This window comes from Cherax quadricarinatus, chromosome 28, assembly GCF_038502225.1.
Source record: "Cherax quadricarinatus isolate ZL_2023a chromosome 28, ASM3850222v1, whole genome shotgun sequence".
NCBI classification, from domain to species: Eukaryota; Metazoa; Arthropoda; class Malacostraca; order Decapoda; family Parastacidae; genus Cherax; species Cherax quadricarinatus.
Genome location: NC_091319.1, coordinates 12,791,741 through 12,811,832, shown reverse-complemented (window position 1 = coordinate 12,811,832; position 20,092 = coordinate 12,791,741). Strand labels below are relative to the sequence as shown.

Sequence of the window (20,092 nt, the reverse complement as noted above, 5' to 3'; positions counted from 1 at the left end):
CAGGCACCTCGTCGTGTCCTCAGGCACCTCGTCGTGTCCTCAGGTACCTCGTCGTGTCCTCAGGCACCTCGTCGTGTCCTCAGGCACCTCGTCGTGTCCTCAGGCACCTCGTCGTGTCCTCAGGCACCTCGTCGTGTCCTCAGGCACCTCGTCGTGTCCTCAGGCACCTCGTCGTGTCCTCAGGCACCTCGTCGTGTCCTCAGGCACCTCGTCGTGTCCTCAGGCACCTCGTCGTGTCCTCAGGTACCTCGTCGTGTCCTCAGGTACCTCGTCGTGTCCTCAGGCACCTCGTCGTGTCCTCATGCACCTCGTCGTGTCCTCAGGTACCTCGTCGTGTCCTCAGGCACCTCGTCGTGTCCTCAGGCACCTCGTCGTGTCCTCAGGCACCTCGTCGTGTCCTCAGGCACCTCGTCGTGTCCTCAGGCACCTCGTCGTGTCCTCATGCACCTCCTCGTGTCCTCATGCACCTCGTCGTGTCCTCAGGCACCTCGTCGTGTCCTCATGCACCTCGTCGTGTCCTCAGGCACCTCGTCGTGTCCTCATGCACCTCCTTGTGTCCTCATGCACCTCGTCGTGTCCTCAGGCACCTCGTCGTGTCCTCAGGCACCTCGTCGTGTCCTCAGGCACCTCGTCGTGTCCTCAGGTACCTCGTCGTGTCCTCAGGCACCTCCTCGTGTCCTCAGGCACCTCGTCGTGTCCTCAGGTACCTCGTCGTGTCCTCAGGCACCTCCTCGTGTCCTCAGGCACCTCGTCGTGGCCTCAGGCACCTCGTCGTGTCCTCAGGCACCTCGTCGTGTCCTCAGGCACCTCGTCGTGTCCTCAGGCACCTCGTCGTGTCCTCAGGCACCTCGTCGTGTCCTCAGGCACCTCGTCGTGTCCTCAGGCACCTCGTCGTGTCCTCAGGCACCTCGTCGTGTCCTCAGGCACCTCGTCGTGTCCTCAGGCACCTCGTCGTGTCCTCAGGCACCTCGTCGTGTCCTCAGGCACCTCGTCGTGTCCTCAGGCACCTCGTCGTGTCCTCAGGTACCTCGTCGTGTCCTCAGGCACCTCGTCGTGTCCTCAGGCACCCCGTCGTGTCCTCAGGCACCCCGTCGTGTCCTCAGGCACCCCGTCGTGTCCTCAGGCACCCCGTCGTGTCCTCAGGCACCTCGTCGTGTCCTCAGGCACCTCGTCGTGTCCTCAGGCACCTCGTCGTGTCCTCAGGCACCTCGTCGTGTCCTCAGGCACCTCGTCGTGTCCTCAGGCACCTCCTCGTGTCCTCAGGCACCTCGTCGTGTCCTCAGGCACCTCGTCGTGTCCTCAGGCACCTCCTCGTGTCCTCAGGCACCTCCTCGTGTCCTCAGGCACCTCCTCGTGTCCTCAGGCACCTCCTCGTGTCCTCAGGCACCTCCTCGTGTCCTCAGGCACCTCGTCGTGTCCTCAGGCACCTCGTCGTGTCCTCAGGCACCTCGTCGTGTTCTCAGGCACCTCCTCGTGTCCTCAGGCACCTCGTCGTGTCCTCAGGCACCTCCTCGTGTCCTCAGGCACCTCGTCGTGTCCTCAGGCACCTCGTCGTGTCCTCAGGCACCTCGTCGTGTCCTCAGGCACCTCGTCGTGTCCTCAGGCACCTCGTCGTGTCCTCAGGCACCTCGTCGTGTCCTCAGGCACCTCGTCGTGTCCTCAGGCACCTCGTCGTGTCCTCAGGCACCTCGTCGTGTCCTCAGGCACCTCGTCGTGTCCTCAGGCACCTCGTCGTGTCCTCAGGCACCTCCTCGTGTCCTCAGGCACCTCGTCGTGTCCTCAGGCACCTCGTCGTGTCCTCAGGCACCTCGTCGTGTCCTCAGGCACCTCGTCGTGTCCTCAGGCACCTCCTCGTGTCCTCAGGCACCTCGTCGTGTCCTCAGGCACCTCGTCGTGTCCTCAGGCACCTCGTCGTGTCCTCAGGCACCTCGTCGTGTCCTCAGGCACCTCCTCGTGTCCTCAGGCACCTCCTCGTGTCCTCAGGCACCTCGTCGTGTCCTCAGGCACCTCCTCGTGTCCTCAGGCACCTCGTCGTGTCCTCAGGCACCTCGTCGTGTCCTCAGGCACCTCCTCGTGTCCTCAGGCACCTCGTCGTGTCCTCAGGCACCTCGTCGTGTCCTCAGGCACCTCGTCGTGTCCTCAGGCACCTCGTCGTGTCCTCAGGCACCTCGTCGTGTCCTCAGGCACCTCGTCGTGTCCTCAGGCACCTCGTCGTGTCCTCAAACACCTCGTCGTGTCCTCAAACACCTCGTCGTGTCCTCAGGCACCTCGTCGTGTCCTCAGGCACCTCGTCGTGTCCTCAGGCACCTCGTCGTGTCCTCAGGCACCTCGTCGTGTCCTCAGGCACCTCGTCGTGTCCTCAGGCACCTCGTCGTGTCCTCAGGCACCTCGTCGTGTCCTCAGGCACCTCGTCGTGTCCTCAGGCACCTCGTCGTGTCCTCAGGCACCTCGTCGTGTCCTCAGGCACCTCGTCGTGTCCTCAGGCACCTCGTCGTGTCCTCAGGCACCTCGTCGTGTCCTCAGGCACCTCGTCGTGTCCTCAGGCACCTCGTCGTGTCCTCAGGCACCTCGTCGTGTCCTCAGGCACCTCGTCGTGTCCTCAGGCACCTCCTCGTGTCCTCAGGCACCTCGTCGTGTCCTCAGGCACCTCGTCGTGTCCTCAGGCACCTCGTCGTGTCCTCAGGCACCTCGTCGTGTCCTCAGGCACCTCCTCGTGTCCTCAGGCACCTCCTCGTGTCCTCAGGCACCTCCTCGTGTCCTCAGGCACCTCGTCGTGTCCTCAGGCACCTCCTCGTGTCCTCAGGCACCTCGTCGTGTCCTCAGGCACCTCGTCGTGTCCTCAGGCACCTCCTCGTGTCCTCAGGCACCTCGTCGTGTCCTCAGGCACCTCGTCGTGTCCTCAGGCACCTCCTCGTGTCCCCAGGCACCTCCTCGTGTCCTCAGGCACCTCCTCGTGTCCTCAGGCACCTCGTCGTGTCCTCAGGCACCTCGTCGTGTCCTCAGGCACCTCGTCGTGTCCTCAGGCACCTCCTCGTGTCCTCAGGCACCTCCTCGTGTCCTCAGGCACCTCCTCGTGTCCTCAGGCACCTCCTCGTGTCCTCAGGCACCTCGTCGTGTCCTCAGGCACCTCGTCGTGTCCTCAGGCACCCCGTCGTGTCCTCAGGCACCCCGTCGTGTCCTCAGGCACCTCGTCGTGTCCTCAGGCACCTCGTCGTGTCCTCAGGCACCTCGTCGTGTCCTCAGGCACCTCGTCGTGTCCTCAGGCACCCCGTCGTGTCCTCAGGCACCCCGTCGTGTCCTCAGGCACCCCGTCGTGTCCTCAGGCACCCCGTCGTGTCCTCAGGCACCCCGTCGTGTCCTCAGGCACCCCGTCGTGTCCTCAGGCACCCCGTCGTGTCCTCAGGCACCCCGTCGTGTCCTCAGGCACCCCGTCGTGTCCTCAGGCACCCCGTAGTGTCCTCCGGCACCTCGTCGTGTCCTCAGGCACCGCGGCGTGTCCTCAGGCACCTCGTCCTCGTCGTGTCCTCAGGCACCTCGTCGTGTCCTCAGGCACCTCGTCGTGTCCTCAGGCACCTCGTCGTGTCCTCAGGCACCTCGTCGTGTCCTCAGGCACCTCGTCGTGTCCTCAGGCACCTCGTCGTGTCCTCAGGCACCTCGTCGTGTCCTCAGGCACCTCGTCGTGTCCTCAGGCACCTCGTCGTGTCCTCAGGCACCTCGTCGTGTCCTCAGGCACCTCGTCGTGTCCTCAGGCACCTCGTCGTGTCCTCAGGCACCTCGTCGTGTCCTCAGGCACCTCGTCGTGTCCTCAGGCACCTCGTCGTGTCCTCAGGCACCTCGTCGTGTCCTCAGGCACCTCGTCGTGTCCTCAGGCACCTCGTCGTGTCCTCATGCACCTCCTTGTGTCCTCAGGCACCTCGTCGTGTCCTCAGGCACCTCGTCGTGTCCTCAGGCACCTCGTCGTGTCCTCAGGCACCTCGTCGTGTCCTCAGGCACCTCGTCGTGTCCTCATGCACCTCCTTGTGTCCTCAGGCACCTCCTCGTGTCCTCAGGCACCTCGTCGTGTCCTCAGGCACCTCGTCGTGTCCTCAGGCACCTCGTCGTGTCCTCAGGCACCTCGTCGTGTCCTCAGGTACCTCGTCGTGTCCTCAGGCACCTCGTCGTGTCCTCAGGCACCTCCTCGTCAAAGGTGGTGTCCTGGTGATGAACTATTTCACTCACTCTTTACCCACTTTTAACACCTTTCCCTTCCTTTCACTACCTGCTTATAGTCGTTCTAGTCCCTCTTCTTTCCTTAACTCTTCCTTCCTTCGTTCTCTCTTCCTTCTCCTTCCATACCTTCATCCTTATTTAAAAAATATCTTCTTTCCTCCCCCTTCCATTTCCTTTTCTTCATCTCTTCTCTACTTATCTCCCTCAATTCCCCTTCCGTTTTCTTCCCCATACCGCCATTCACCCATTCCCCTCCCATCCCCTCCTTCACTATCATTACTCTTTAACCTCTATAGAAAATGCGATTCAATCTGGGTTACATTGGGGTTTCCGTCATGGAAATTATTCATATATCCCGGGAACCTTCTGGCCGGAGTGCTGCCTAAGATGTGATATTTTCAACGTGATGGACTTACCAGAGATTCTCTATAATCTGGAAGATTTTCTTTAATCTTTATTTTAACCCCGAGAAAGTCGAATATATATATATATATATATATATATATATATATATATATATATATATATATATATATATATATATATATATATATATATATAATATAATGTATATAAATATATTATCTATATTTATAATGGTAGTCCCTTCACCTCTCTCTCGCGAGCACACACACACACACACACACACACACATGACGTAAATAAACCTCTTACAATTTACAAGTCTTTTACGGTGTCTATAACTAGCCTGGTAACATACTGCAGGTATTTGTGGGTACACTCGCCTATATATTGAGCACACGCCAAAGACGGCCCAACTGCACTAGTTATTACTCTCTAAAAATGCCATGTTTACTAAATTCATCACCTGCAGCGTTGTCTCTCCCATGGGGAGAAAATTTACCCTCTTTTTTTCATCAGTCCTCCGTAATATAGTGTTCTGTAATGCATTACACTTTTTTTTTGTTTTCTCGAAATACGGTTTGATTTCGCCTTTCGTAAATAAATTATGGCCAATATTTTGAATAAATGGTTTAGAATAACTGAGAGGATGTTGGTTATTCTAAAGCATTTATTCAAATTATGGCCACTTGAAGTTGCCGAAATACGAAAAAAAACTTGTTAAATATTTGGAATCTTATTTTTTTCACCCCTTCTAAAATACCACGAGTGCCATTTGTAAATAAATCTTGAAAACTTTCCTAAATAAGACAATAATTTGTTAAATACTAGTTATTATAAATGATTTATAACCATACATTAGTTACTGAATATGGTAGTGCAATTTAGAGTGAATTCATAACTGTGGACAGCCAGTTCATTAATCTTTAAACAGGTCGTTACCACTGAAGCTTGTTTATTTATCAGTAACGTTTGAGTCCAGTTTCTGAATCCATTATGTATCCCCTCTGATTACCGCACACAGAATGGGTATGGGGTACTACTGCCTACTGAGTGGGTATGTGTGTCAGGGGCATAATAAAACTATCGTAGCAAAAAGATAAGTACCTAAGAAAGAATACTTGAATTACGGAACTGGTTATTACCTTTCCATTCCTTGAATAAAACTTGAGTATCTCCCATTCTCCAGGTGCTGTATGACCCCCTACGGGGTTAACGCTTATTGGATTAACTAGCAGTTAGTCTTCAGCTAGCTGGTTTGTTCTTTAGTTAGTCTCACAGTCTCGATAAAGGCAGTTTGTATCGTTTAGCTCCCTCCAGCAATCACTATAGATCTCAGTAATTGCTATTTTACGATACTGGGTCCGGGCAGTATCTTCTTTACAAAGATAATGGTCTCGGGGTTGTATCTTTGCAAAGATACCGGGCCCGGGGCTGTATCCTCTGTGCACAGATACTGGGCTGTGGGCTGTATCTTCTGTACATAGATACTGGGATACTGGGCTCGGGGATGTGTCTTCTGTGCACGTATATTGGGCTCTCTTCTGGATGTACCAGGTGTACGTAGATGCAATTTTTAACATATTGCAAAGCAATTTATCTTGCATTATCTCATTCTCTTTGTCACACACACACACACACACACACACACACACACACACACACACACACACACAGATTAATTTCAAATTGTGTGTGAGAGAGCGAGAGCGACAGAGAGAGAGAGAGTTATTTTAATTTAATATTTAGTGTTTGTGTATTTATTCCAGTCTTAAAATATATATATTCTTCTATATAAGAAACGCAGTGTTATATCGTTGCTACTAATAAGTAACACATACCATTGCTGTTTCTATTATCGATTATCATATTACTATTACTAGTCATCAAACCAAATACTTGGCTGTTACTCCTGCCAAATATATTCAAGAGTCTGTTGCCACTTGCAAAAATTAGATATGTTAAGATCCTGTCGCTTTCATTTTCTTTGAGGTATATGTCTGGCTAGGCTGGCGAGGCCTACGTCCGGGTTGAGAGGGAGAGAACAGCGAGAAGGATTGTGGAAGGTAAAGAGAGATAAATAAAGTTATATGGATGTCTTTATTGGCGATGTTTCGCCCCACTTAGAGGTATCTTTCAAGTAAATGGTATGGTGATAGACAAAATGTGGAAAATGACATGTGTGAAATAGTTCAGGACATTTATTAAAGGAAACGTTTCGTGAATTGTGCAGATGAGTCCTTTTCCACTTGTAAAAATGTGGGGAAGTGGTGAGGTGAAGAGCAAGTGGAGTGTGTCGTGTCAAACTGATTTGCATGTGTTCAAGTAATTTTGGAGCCGGGGCTTCAGCTATGTCGTAAAAACCACAGTAGTGGTAACAATTATGGGATTTCTGTAGGCCGACAGATGGAAGGAGAAAGACACTTAGAGCGAGAAAAAACTAAATTTCTGAAAAGTTGTGTGTACATAACTACTCATGAGCTGTAACTGTTTCGGTCTACTTGGTTGAACTTACTGGAGATAATGATGAGCGCAGATTCAAGGCATATTCACGTGTGTCGTTTTCTTGGACAACTAGCGCACCATTCCAGTTTATCAAGTGGTTGGAGGAGTTATGGTGCATTTTGCGGGCATTGGTGAAGTTATGTATTTTGCTGGCATATTAGTGTTGGGTGATGCGTCTGTGGAGTTTTAAGGATGTCTTCCGTACGTTTATTTTGTCACAGTTATTGCATGTTATTTTGTATACGCCAGCTAGTATTTTGAGCTATACTGTGTTTCTCTTCGGTGACTAATTTGATCGTGATAAAAGCAGTGGTAGCTATGCTGACTTTGTAGTTGGATTAAAAGAAAATCGTGTCAATCGTCATTAATGGATGTCCTGTAATTACGTCAAAGATTCTCCCGAGACATAAACAAGCCATTGCTCGTGAGTTTTTTTCCTCAGGTTTACAACCTATTCTCACTCTACTGCTCCAGAACTGCATGTTGACATCTGATAACTTTTTTTTAGCGTTTCCCGACATGAAATACAAAATTCTTAATTAAAAATTCATCTACAAATTTATAATGATTTAGGCTCGGGATGATTTAGAGCAATAAACAATAAAATGAAAACAGACTTCCTTATAATAAAATTATCAGCTAAGATTTAGAATGAGACATGTAACATTTACTAGAAAAAAAAGGTTCGCAAATCATATGAATGTGGCTTTTAATTACTGTACCACCGACACTAATTGTGTGTTTCTCTCTCCTTTAGGTGTGATCAGGAGCTTGTTAACTCTCATCCAAGGGACTGGTGTGGGCAGTACCAAGACGACGACCCAAGAGCTACAAATAACGATAAAACGGGGGATAAAGAAGAAAATAACTACTCATAGAGCAAGACAATACAAGAAGAAAAAGAGGATAGTGTTGATGTGTGTGTGTGGGAAATCAAGTCCCCATAACTATGATGAATGGATGGAAAAAATATCCCATTAACAGTTATGCTGCTGTACATAACACACTGCTCGAGGTAGTAAACAAAAGAATGGAAATTAAATTAATATGCGAGTACAAAAAAATTAAGAAATTCTTGCTAGAACGAAGTGAAAAGAGTTAGAAATGTCTTTAAAAACTGGAAGATATTTTAACCAGAGCTACGAGAATGTTTTTTATCACTCTGAATGACTGAACGAGAGTGAACAGGTGTACAACATAGTGTACGAGGCAAGGAATGACTGAACTAGAGTGAACAGGTGTACAACGTAGTGTATGAGGCAAGGAATGACTGAACGAGAGTGAACAGGCGTACAACATAGTGTATGAGGCAAGGAATGACTAAACAAGAGTGAACAGGTGTACAACATAGTGTACGAGGCAAGGAATGACTAAACAAGAGTGAACAGGTGTACAACATAGTGTATGAGACAAGGAATGACTAAACAAGAGTGAACAGGTGTACAACATAGTGTACGAGGCAAGGAAAGACTGAACTAGAGTGAACAGGTGTACAACATAGTGTACGAGGCAAGGAAAGACTGAACTAGAGTGAACAGGTGTACAACATAGTGTACGAGGCAAGGAATGACTAAACAAGAGTGAACAGGTGTACAACATAGTGTACGAGGCAAGGAAAGACTGAACTAGAGTGAACAGGTGTACAACATAGTGTACGAGGCAAGGAATGACTGAACGAGAGTGAACAGGTATACAACATAGTGTACGAGGCAAGGAATGACTGAACGAGAGTGAACAGGTATACAACATAGTGTATGAGGCAAGGAATGACTGAACGAGAGTGAACAGGTATACAACATAGTGTACGAGGCAAGGAATGACTGAACGAGAGTGAACAGGTATACAACATAGTGTATGAGGCAAGGAAAGACTGAACTAGAGTGAACAGGTGTACAACACAGAATATGAGGCACGGAAAGATTGAACGAGAGAGTATAGCTATGCCTCATACAGTACTGTATGAGGCACAACTAAAACGAGAGAACATGGGAGAGATAGATTAGTTAGACAGTGAAGGAGCGAGCGAGCGAGAGAGAGAGAGAGAGAGAGAGAGAGAGAGAGAGAGAGAGAGAGAGAGAGAGAGAGAGAGAAAGAGAGAGAAAGAGAGAGAGAGAGAGAGAGAGAGAGAGAGAGAGAGAGAGAGAGAGAGAGAGAGAGAGAGAGAGAGAGAGAGAGAGAGAGAGAGAGAGAGAGAATATAAAAACAATCTAAGCTATATTTTAAGAGACAGAAAAATATATTTTTAAAAAAATATGCAGTTTCTTCCTTTTCTCCAAAAGTGGGGAAAAGAAAGAAAGAAAGAAAGAGAGAAAGAAGGAAGCAGAAGGAATTCAAGAAATAGTAATCACAGAAACAAGAAAATCCTCAAAAGAAAACGCATCCTCCCAGCACAGACAAAAAAAAAAAATGAAATCTAGCTCACTATGAAATACACGAGTGGATAAAAAATATTTTTTATCATTATTATTATTTTGTGAAGCGCTGAGCCCGTGTGAGTGTCAAGGCAACGAGTGGTGCAGTCTCGACCCTCCGTCTGCTTAACGCAATTGACAAACAACACTTTTTCACTAAACGAGTGAAAAAGAAACACAGTAAATATCATTAATATTTCATTAAACAATTCGTTGAACATAGTATGTAAAAACGTCTATTTTGAAAGGATGATAAATAAAAATTTATATTGCAGAACTGGTTTTCAAAACGAGAAATAAACAGGTTTTTGTTTTGAAGAGAAGTTTGACGTTAAAAATATTGTGAAGGAGTGACCGATGCTGATGGAGCGTAATTGACGATGATGGCTGACAGAAAGTGATACTAGGAGGTTGATGAATTTGTGTGAGAACCTTCAGTAAACATGGCCATCAATGTTGTTATCCCTCTGTTGATACCACTAGAGGAGAACCTTCAGAACTGTGAGTACAACCTGTGTTTTGTTGTGTGTGTGTGTGTGTGTGTGTGTGTGTGTGTGTGTGTGTGTGTGTGTGTGAGCGTGTAGCATTTATTTTCACATATTTATATATATCTCACATACTGTTTTACACTCAGACAACCCCAGTACATATTCTGAAATTGGTTTAATATTGATCTTTTAAACAGCAAGTTTTTTCTCGGTATCATGAACATCAGAGGGACAAGTGACCATCCCTGAGGCACGCCGCCGGTCATATATAATCCACGAAAACATTTTATTCCGTCTTACTATTTTTTTTCCTTTTTTAATTTTAATCAGAAAATATTTCGTTCTCTGTAAAAGATTTGTCTTTCTCTTTCCTATTTTTTTTTAATTTCCGAATAAATCTGTCTAGAGTCTTCAAGGAAATTTCAATAAGTGCAGTCTGCCATATTATAGTTGTGGTTGTAGGAGTGGTGGTCATTGGGGTGATGGGGTGGTCTTTGGGGTGATGGGGTGGTCGTTGGGGTGATGGGGTGGTCATTGGGGTGATGGGTAGTCGTTGGGGTGATGGGGGTGGTGATGGTGATGGTAATGATAATGCATAACTGCCATAATACGAGCGAAAAGTCAAAGAGGGCAATGGGACGTCAACAGATGTGATCCGAAGAAAGAGAGAGAGAGAGAGAGAGAGAGAGAGAGAGAGAGAGAGAGAGAGAGAGAGAGAGAGAGAGAGAGAGAGAGAGAGAGAGAGAGAGAGAGAGAGACTAAAGGTGAAAAAACACAGTAATAACAGCAATAGCAACAGTAGCAACAGTAGGAGAAACAGCACCATCGATATCACGGTAACAGAAACAGTAACAGCAGCCGTAATAACAGCAACAGGTGGAATAACAACGATAGTAGCTGAAGTAGCAAAAATATTAGTAAGAGTGAGAGCAACAATAATAGCAAAAGCAGAAATAGCAGCATAAGAAGTAATATCAATAGCCCTAGCAGTAGCTACAGCCGTAACAGCAGCATAAACAATAGCAGAAATAACATCAACAGGCAACAGTATCACCAACAGCAACAGAAGCAACGACATAAACAATAGCCTTAGTAAACTATTAATAGCAGCAGCAGCAGCTTACATAATTTAAAATTAACATTAGTAACAAAAGCAGCAGTACCAACAACAGTAGGAAAAGCAATATGAACAACAGCGGTAGCAGCAATAATAGCAACAGCATATGTAGTAAAAGGAGTAGTAGCAACATCAGCGGAAGTAGTAACAGCAACAGCAATAACACCAACTACAGCTGCGTAGCAGCAAGAACAGCAGCAGTAGCAGCAGCAGCAGCAGCAGCAGCGGCAGCAGTAGTGGTAGTGGTAGTAGTAGTAGTAGTAGTAGTAGTAGTAGTAGTAGTAGTAGCAGTAGTAGTAGCAGTAGCAACAGCAGCAACAGCAGCAGCAACAACAGCAAACAAAACAGCAGAAACAGTAGAAACAACAATATTCACAGAATCAGCTCGAGTACCAATTTCAACAGTTACAGCAATATTGACATCTCTCTCACTGCTCGTGATTAGCTTTGTCCAACCGAGCGCACAGCTGATAACAGCTGATAACAGCTGTTAATTGGAGACGGCACAGCTGGTACCATCGTACCGAGACAGGTGGTCACGGCCTAATCAGGTGATTATTGTAATAATTATCAAATTGTTATTAACATACGAAGCACTAATGATCGTTCAATAACGAATAATGCTGCAAGTGCATAGATATTAAAGCGATCAGTAGCTGGTATAGTGGTTTGAGGGATCAAGACTGTTTAAAGAGGATCCAGTGCCATTAAGGGAAGTATTAAGAGTTTGTCATGTATAGATCCTGCCTGGCATGGGCCTGCTGGCCCACGCCAGGGAGGTTCAACTCACCCCTACTCACATCCACTCTCATGTACTTGTCTAACATACTTTTTAAGCTACACAGGATTTTAGTTTCAGTGCCGCTACTCAAGAGTTTGTTTCACTCAAGCACAACTCTGTTAAAAAAAAGAGTGCTTTCCTATATCCCTTCTAAATCTAAATTTTACCAACTTGAGACTATTGCTGCGAGTCCTGTCTTGGTTAAATATTCTTAGCGCGTTATTTACATGCCGTTTATTTATTCCTGTCTTCCATTTACACACTTCAGTCATAGTCCCCCCTAATTCCTCCCTCCTTTCCAGAGAATGGAGATCCAGTGCCCCCTGTCTGTCCTCGTTGGAAAGATTTCTGATACATTGGATCAACTTTGTCATCCTTCTCTGTGTGTTTTCCAGCTCATTTATGTCCATTCAGTACTACAATGGCCAGATCGATTGACTGAACACATCAATTCCAGGCTGAGGGACTGATTACTTCAAACTCCTCCTCCTCTTTTTCTACCGTTCTTCTATATACTAAACTGTTGAAGCCACTGGCTGGCGAAACATTTCCTCAATAAAGATTCCGAAATGTTGCACAAGTATCTCATTCTTGAACTTGTTAAACTTTCATTGGCTGCATGACTGCATAACTTGGATGACTTGGCTGCATGACTTGCAAAAAAAAAAATACACGATTTCAGAACAAGCTTTTATAGGGACAACGTTCAGGTCTGTGCAGAGGTGCTTCAGCTCATGTTTTGTATTAATATTGGCAAAATTACCCACAATATGTTAAGTAAAAGGACACAAATGCAACTAATGTGGTTTTATTGTGGCAACGTTTCGCTCTGCGGGAGCTTTGTTGAGCGGTTATGGCTTGACAAAGTTCCTGAAGAGCGAAGCGTTGCCACAATAAAATATCACATTAGTTGGATTTGTGTCCTTTTACTTAAGAGGTCATGACCTGATGAAGCCTTTACACAGAGTGCAACGACCCAATAAACGCCTGTGTTGCAATCTGTGTATTTCCTTTACTAGTGTCACCAGTATACCATTTGGATCCTAGTACGGCTTATGGCGAAAAATGTAAGATATTACTACAACTTAAAAGAATCCTATATTCTCCCACTGAGCTTCATATCGGACATATCCGGCCAGGGTATAATTAATTTCAAAGATAATTTACAAAGCAAGAATGTCACTTCGAGTGTTTCTTTGACTTCGAGTTAATTGCAAATTTCGTAACAATATTTCACCGTGTCATGTTTTAATTGGGAAATTCTCTGTTTTGTTTAGCGAAAATGATCTCATTTAAAAATTCATTACACTTGGGAAAGTTCGTGCAAGCAGAGCAAAGTTGTCATAAGTTAGGTGTGTTTATAAACTTTGAGGATGAAAATATTGTATATATTTTTTATAGGGTGTGTGTGTGTGCTTGACTTTAGTTCATACCTACTCGTTATATCTTTTTTTTTTTTTACCCAACAAGAAGACAAAGGCAAAATACCGTGACTGGAACAATACACAAATAACCCGCACGTTGGAGACTGAAATTTATGACGACGTCTCAGTCCGACGACCGAAACGTTGTGGTAAGCTCCTCTCTCCTATGTGCGGGTGTAGTTTTTTTTTACCCATTTCTCACTGATATTTTGCCCATTTCTTACAATTTTTTACACACTTGCAGCTTCTCTCTCTCTCTCTCTCTCTCTCTCTCTCTCTCTCTCTCTCTCTCTCTCTCTCTTTAATTTTTTTTTACACAGGGTTTGACAAGGTTAAGGATCCCTAGCTTTATTGACAAGCTATTTACAGGTTAAGGATACCTAACTTTATTGGCAAGCTAAGAGCTGTTACCTACATCAGCTCTCTCTCTCTCTCTCTCTCATCTTTTCATCATTTACATTAATGATCTTGAAGCTGGAGGAACAACATCTAAATTCGCAGCATTCGCATATGACACGAAATTTGGAAAAATGTCACAGTGGTTGGATGATGAGGGAAATTCAGCGTGGATAGTGCACAGTAATGATTTTTAGATATAACTGTCTCTGAGAAGAATACAAAACATATGGAACCCCATAAGCGGAAACAATAAAAAGGAAGACCTTGGAGTTGTCATTACCAATGGCGAAAAAGTATTCTAAAATAAGGTTTAGCAGCGAATATCGAAGCTATAAGTGTGTTAGCTTTCCCAGCTGTGTAGTGTATTCATCAGTACTTATCTTGTCATGAGGTACCGAGAGAAGGCGCAGAGAGAGAGAGAACAGGTCATGTACTTGTCAAGACACAATCCATGTGACGAGGGACTCACAACAACAGTCCAGTTCTCTTGTACTAAACAGAGACCAGAAGGAGATCTCATTCGAACCTTTATTTTGAAGATTGAGACACTTATGCAGCATATGGGAATCTTTATTCAGGAAACGTTTCGCCACACAGTGGCTTCATCAGTCCAATACAAAGAGGAAGGCGTAAGGAGAGGAGGAGAATGAGGTAATCAGTCCCTCAACCTGGAGTCGATGTGTTCAGTCCATCAATCTCCTCCTCTCCTTACGCCTTCCTCTTTGTATTGGACTGATGAAGCCACTGTGTGGCGAAACGTTTCCTGAATAAAGATTCCCATATGCTGCATAAGTGTCTCAATCTTCAACTTGACGGTTTTTCAAACCATTCATCACAACCTTTATTTTGCTAAATAAATCTGATATACTCTAGTATATATAACTTCCTAAAGTGCAGAAGGATTTAATAAAGTCCAACAATATATTAAAGGTAGGCAATAAGCCTACCCGTAGTAAATCACAAACACACACACACACACACACACACACACACACACAGGAAACACTTATTACAGCGATGTTTCGCTTATTGTCTTGCACTTACAAAGTTAAACAGTTACAAGAAACTTCGGGGTAAACAAAACAAAAGCTAGTAAGAAAAAAATCAGAACCATAGAAACTGAAACTGCACTGAAACACACGGCATAATTTTTGATTCCCTCTCTTATTCAAGCCAACAGAACAGACAGAAAACTTAGGGTGAGAGCCTTCAGTTATACTAATATTTCTTATTTATCTCCCCAAAACGAGAAAATTGCCTGACTTGTAGTTAGTCTTTCTCAGCAGACAGTCTTCACATAAGAGTGCCATTCTCAGCAGTCTTCACATAAGAGTGCCATTCTCAGCAGTCTTCACATAAGAGTGCCATTCTCAGCAGACAGTCTTCACATAAGAGTGCCATTCTCAGCAGACAATCTTCACATAAGAGTGCCATTCTCAGCAGACAGTCTTCACATAAGAGTGCCATTCTCAGTAGACAGTCTTCTCATAAGAGTGCCATTCTCAGCAGACAGTCTTCACATAAGAGTGCCATTCTCAGCAGACAATCTTCACATAAGAGTGCCATTCTCAGCAGACAGTCTTCACATAAGAGTGCCATTCTCAGCAGACAGTCTTCACATAAGAGTGCCATTCTCAGCAGACAATCTTCACATAAGAGTGCCATTCTCAGCAGACAATCTTCACATAAGTGCCATTCTCAGCAGACAGTCTTCACATAAGGGTGCCATTCTCAGCAGACAGTCTGCACATAAGAGTGCCATTCTCAGTAGACAGTCTTCTCATAAGAGTGCCATTCTCAGCAGATAGTCTTCACATAAGTGTGCCATTCTCAGCAGACAGTCTTCTCATAAGAGTGCCATTCTCAGCAGATAGTCTTCACATAAGGGTGCCATTCTCAGCAGACAGTCTTCACATAAGAGTGCAATTCTCAGCAGATAGTCTTCACATAAGAGTGCCATTCTCAGCAGACAGTCTTCATATAAGAGTGCCATTCTCAGCAGTCTTCACAGAGTGCCATTCTCAGCAGACAATCTTCACATAAGAGTGCCATTCTCAGCAGACAATCTTCACATAAGAGTGCCATTCTCAGCAGACAGTCTTCACATAAGAGTGCCATTCTCAGCAGACAGTCTTCACATAAGAGTGCCATTCTCAGTAGACAGTCTTCTCATAAGAGTGCCATTCTCAGCAGACAGTCTTCACATAAGTGTGCCATTCTCAGCAGATAGTCTTCACATAAGAGTGCCATTCTCAGCAGATAGTCTTCACATAAGAGTGCCATTCTCAGCAGATAGTCTTCACATAAGAGTGTCATTCTCAGCAGGTAGTCTTCACATAAGAGTGCCATTCTCAGCAGATAGTCTTCACATAAGAGTGCCATTCTCAGCAGACAGTCTTCTCATAAGAGTGCCGTTCTCAGCAGACAGTCCTCACATAAGAGTGCTGTTCTCAGCAGACAGTCTTCACATAAGAGTGCCGTTCTCAGCAGATAATCTTCATATAAGAGTGCCATTCTCAGCAGACAGTCTTCTCATAAGAGTGCCGTTCTCAGCAGATATTCTTCACATAAGAGTGCCATTCTCAGCAGACAGTCTTCACATAAGAGTGTCATTCTCAGCAGATAGTCTTCACATAAGAGTGCCGTTCTCAGCAGATAGTCTTCACATAAGAGTGTCATTCTCAGCAGATAGTCTTCACATAAGAGTGCCATTCTCAGCAGATAGTCTTCACATAAGAGTGCCATTCTCAGCAGATAGTCTTCACATAAGAGTGCCATTCTCAGCAGATAGTCTTCACATAAGAGCGCCATTCTCAGCAGACAGTCTTCTCATTATTATTATTATAATCAAAAAGAAGCGCTAAGCCACAAGGGCTATACAGCGCTGCAGGGTAGGGAAGGAAGCGAGGGTATTGGATGGCAGAAGGGAGGAGGGATGATCAGCAGGTTACAGAAAACAGCGGGGCAGGGGATAGTACGGGGGTAGAGGGTAGCAAGAGATTGAAGTAGAAAGGGCTGAAGGTATCAGAATTTGTGAAGTAAGTCAGTTGTTGTCAAAAAGTCAATGAGAGAGTCCGGATGAAAGGTGGGTCCATCAGCGAGAAGGGAAGGTAAAGAGAGAGCAGCGGAGCGAAGACGACGACAGAGGTAAATTCTGCGTGCTCGTTGATAAAGTGGGCAGTCCAAAAGAATGTGGCTGACTGATAATGGAGCTTGGCAATTCTCACAGAGAGGAGCAAGACGCCTCTCCATGAGATATCCATGAGTAAGACGAGTATGGCCAATGCGAAGACGGGAGAGAGTAGTCTCCCAACCTCGACACTGGTGATAAGAAGACGGCCAGTAACCTATACTCGGTTTAATAGATTGAAGTTTGTTGCCGAGCATAGTAGACCAACGTTGTTGCCAACGGGTGTGAAGGTGGGAAGATATTGCAGCAAAATAGTCCGTAAATGGAATACCTCTATAAGAGACTGGTAGGTCATGTACTGCTGACCGCGCAGCAGTGTCTGCCTGTTCATTGCCCTGTACGTCAACATGACCAGGGACCCAACAAAAAACAATATCTTTATGCTTGGTAAAGATGCGGCGTAGCCAAAGTTGGATACGGAGGACTAAGGGGTGAGGTGTATCAAATTTTTGTATAGCCTGTAAAGCACTAAGGGAGTCTGAGACAACCACAAATGATGACACAGGCATAGATGCAATACGGATAAGTGCTGTAAGGATGGCATATAATTCAGCAGTAAAAATACTAGCCGAAGATAGTAAATGCCCTTGTACGACGCTGTCCGGAAACACTGCAGCGAATCCTACACCGTCAGAAGACTTAGAGCCATCTGTGTACACAGCAGTGGCATGAGAATGAGAGTGAAAGTGGTCAAGAAAAAGAGAGCGGGAAGCGACCGTAGACAGTTGGGCTTTCGAGCAAGGGAGGGAGAAAGAACAGACTCGAACAGCTGGAACTTCCCAGGGGGGTAGGGAAAAGTGAGATGCTACATGTACATAGAAAGGTGGTAGTTGAAGAGAAGACAAGAGCGAATGAAGGCGAAGAGAGAAGGGACGGAGTAAACAGGGGCGGCGAACAAATAAAGAATGTCTACTAATATCAGTGACCATTCTATAAATGGAAGGACTGCGGAGATCATGAGAGTGTACATAGTAGCGCAGGCAATGGGCATCACGGCGATCGGATAAGGATGGAACGTTCGCTTCTGCATAGAGGCTCTCGACAGGGGAAGAGCGAAAAACACCAAGGCATAAACGTAATCCTTGGTGATGAATGGGGTTAAGGCTAGAGAGAGTAGCAGGAGATGCCGCTGAATAGATCTGGTCACCATAATCAAGTTTCGATAAAATAAGGGTGGAATGTAGGCAAAGGAGGGTTCGACGATCAGCTCCCCATGAAAGATGAGCAAGGGTTTTAAGAAGGTTCAGCCGGCTGTGACAAGTTGCCTTCAGAGAGGTAATGTGAGGTTTCCAGGATAACCAACGATCAAAGAGGAGGCCCAGAAACTTGACTGTATCACGTTCAGGGATACGGGAGCCATAGAGGTACAAAGGATGATCGGAGATGACAGAGTGTCTAGTGAAAGTAATTTGGTGGGTTTTAGTGCTGGAAAATTTAAACCCACGTGTGGTGGCCCAATTGGAAACACGGTCGACTGCATGTTGGAGAGAAACTGTAATGAGGTGACAGTCAGCGCCTGCACAGGCAATAGCGAAGTCATCAACATAGAGTGATGACCAAATATTTGATGGAAGACTAGAGACCAAATCATTAATAGCAAGGAGAAAAAGTGTTGTGCTCAGAACACATCCCTGGGGGACACCTTCAGCTTGGATAAAGTCCGGGGAGAGCACATTATTAACCCGAACACGGAAATGCCTGTCAGTTAAAAAGTTCTTAAGGAAGGATGGTAGATTGCCTCGAAGGCCTAAGGAGTGGGCTTGGGCTAAAATATTATACCTCCAAGTTGTGTCATATGCCTTCTCAAGGTCAAAAAATATGGCAATAACTGAGTGGTTATTCGCAAAGGCATTACGAACATACGTATCCAAGCGTAGTAAGGGGTCTATGGTAGAACGTCCCTTACGAAAGCCATATTGACGAGTGGAGAGACTGTTGTGTGTCTCTAAATACCACACTAAACGTCTATTTACTAGGCGTTCCATTACTTTGCAAACTGCACTGGTAAGAGCAATGGGACGATAGTGGGAGGTTTCATGTCCCGTAGTGCCTGGTTTGCGGAAAGGGAGAACAATGGCGGATTTCCACAGCTGTGGAAGAACTCCTTGTGACCAAATAAGATTGTAAAGGCGTAATAGGACTGCAAGGGCTGACTGATGTAAATGTTGTAGCATACGAATATGAATGTCGTCGGGCCCAGCTGCCGATGATCGACAAGCTGAGAGTGTTGCCTCCAGTTCTTGAAGTGTAAAAGGCACATTATACTGTTCTTCTCTGAGAGAAGAAAAGTCCAAGGGTGCTAACTCTCTGGCAGAGTTTGAGGAAAGAAATGAGGGGCATAGATGGAGTCCCTGAGAAATACGGACCAGATGATTGCCAATTTCATTGGCAACATCTAGTGGGTTTGCTATATCAACACCGGCAACCCGCAGAACAGGAGCCGGGTCAGGAGAATATTTACCACTCAGTTTTCGTACTTTTTTCCAGACTGCACTCATGGAGGAAGCAGAGGTGATGGTGGAGACAGTCTCGCCAACAAGTGTGTTTAGCGTCACGGATGACACGGCGAGCGATCGCACGCTTCTGTTTAAAATCAAGGAGTCTCTCTGTGGTTCTACTGTACCGGTACCTGCCCCATGCAGCGCGTTTCAAACGTACTGCACGAGCACAAGCAGGAGACCACCATGGCACGCATTTCTGAGAATGCCTGCCCGAAGTTTGGGGTATAGAATGAGAAGCTGCGGTGAAAACGGAGGACGAGAAGAGGTGTAAAAGCTCATCGATGGAGGACGAAGAAGGAACCTCTTTAAAAACAGTTAGGTGTGAGTAAAGGTTCCAATTTGCCCGATTAAATTGCCAGCGTGGGGTGCGAAGAGGTGGCGAATATGAAGGGGAAGTAAGAATGATTGGGAAATGATCACTGTCATGTAAGTCCGGGAGAACAGACCAAGTGAAGTCTAATGCGGCGGAGGAAGAGCAGACTGAGAGATCGATGCAAGAGAGAGTATGAGTCCGAGGATCAAAATGGGTGTGAGTACCTGTATTTAAAACATGGAGGGGGTGGGTGGCAAGAAAAGCCTCTAACTGAATTCCATGGGAATCACAGTGAGACCCCCCCCAGAGGAAATGGTGGGCATTAAAATCACCAAGTAACAGAATCGGTGGCGGTAATGACGAAACAAGGAAGGCAATATCCGGAATAGAT

General features: G+C 46.1%; 1 protein-coding gene across 2 annotated transcripts in view; it reads left to right on the top strand.

Moving 5' to 3' along the window:
* Nucleotides 1-20,092, top strand: part of LOC128693161 (putative neural-cadherin 2) — a 919,455-nt gene that overhangs the window by 236,751 nt on the left and 662,612 nt on the right. The window contains exon 2 of one of the 2 annotated variants that reach the window (XM_070089401.1): nt 9,764-9,989. In XM_070089401.1, coding sequence (XP_069945502.1) covers nt 9,932-9,989 — 58 coding nt within the window. In that variant the 5' untranslated portion in view covers nt 9,764-9,931. Of the gene's footprint in view, nt 1-9,256; nt 9,990-20,092 lie in introns of those variants that run through there. The other variant, XM_070089402.1, reaches the window with a different exon arrangement.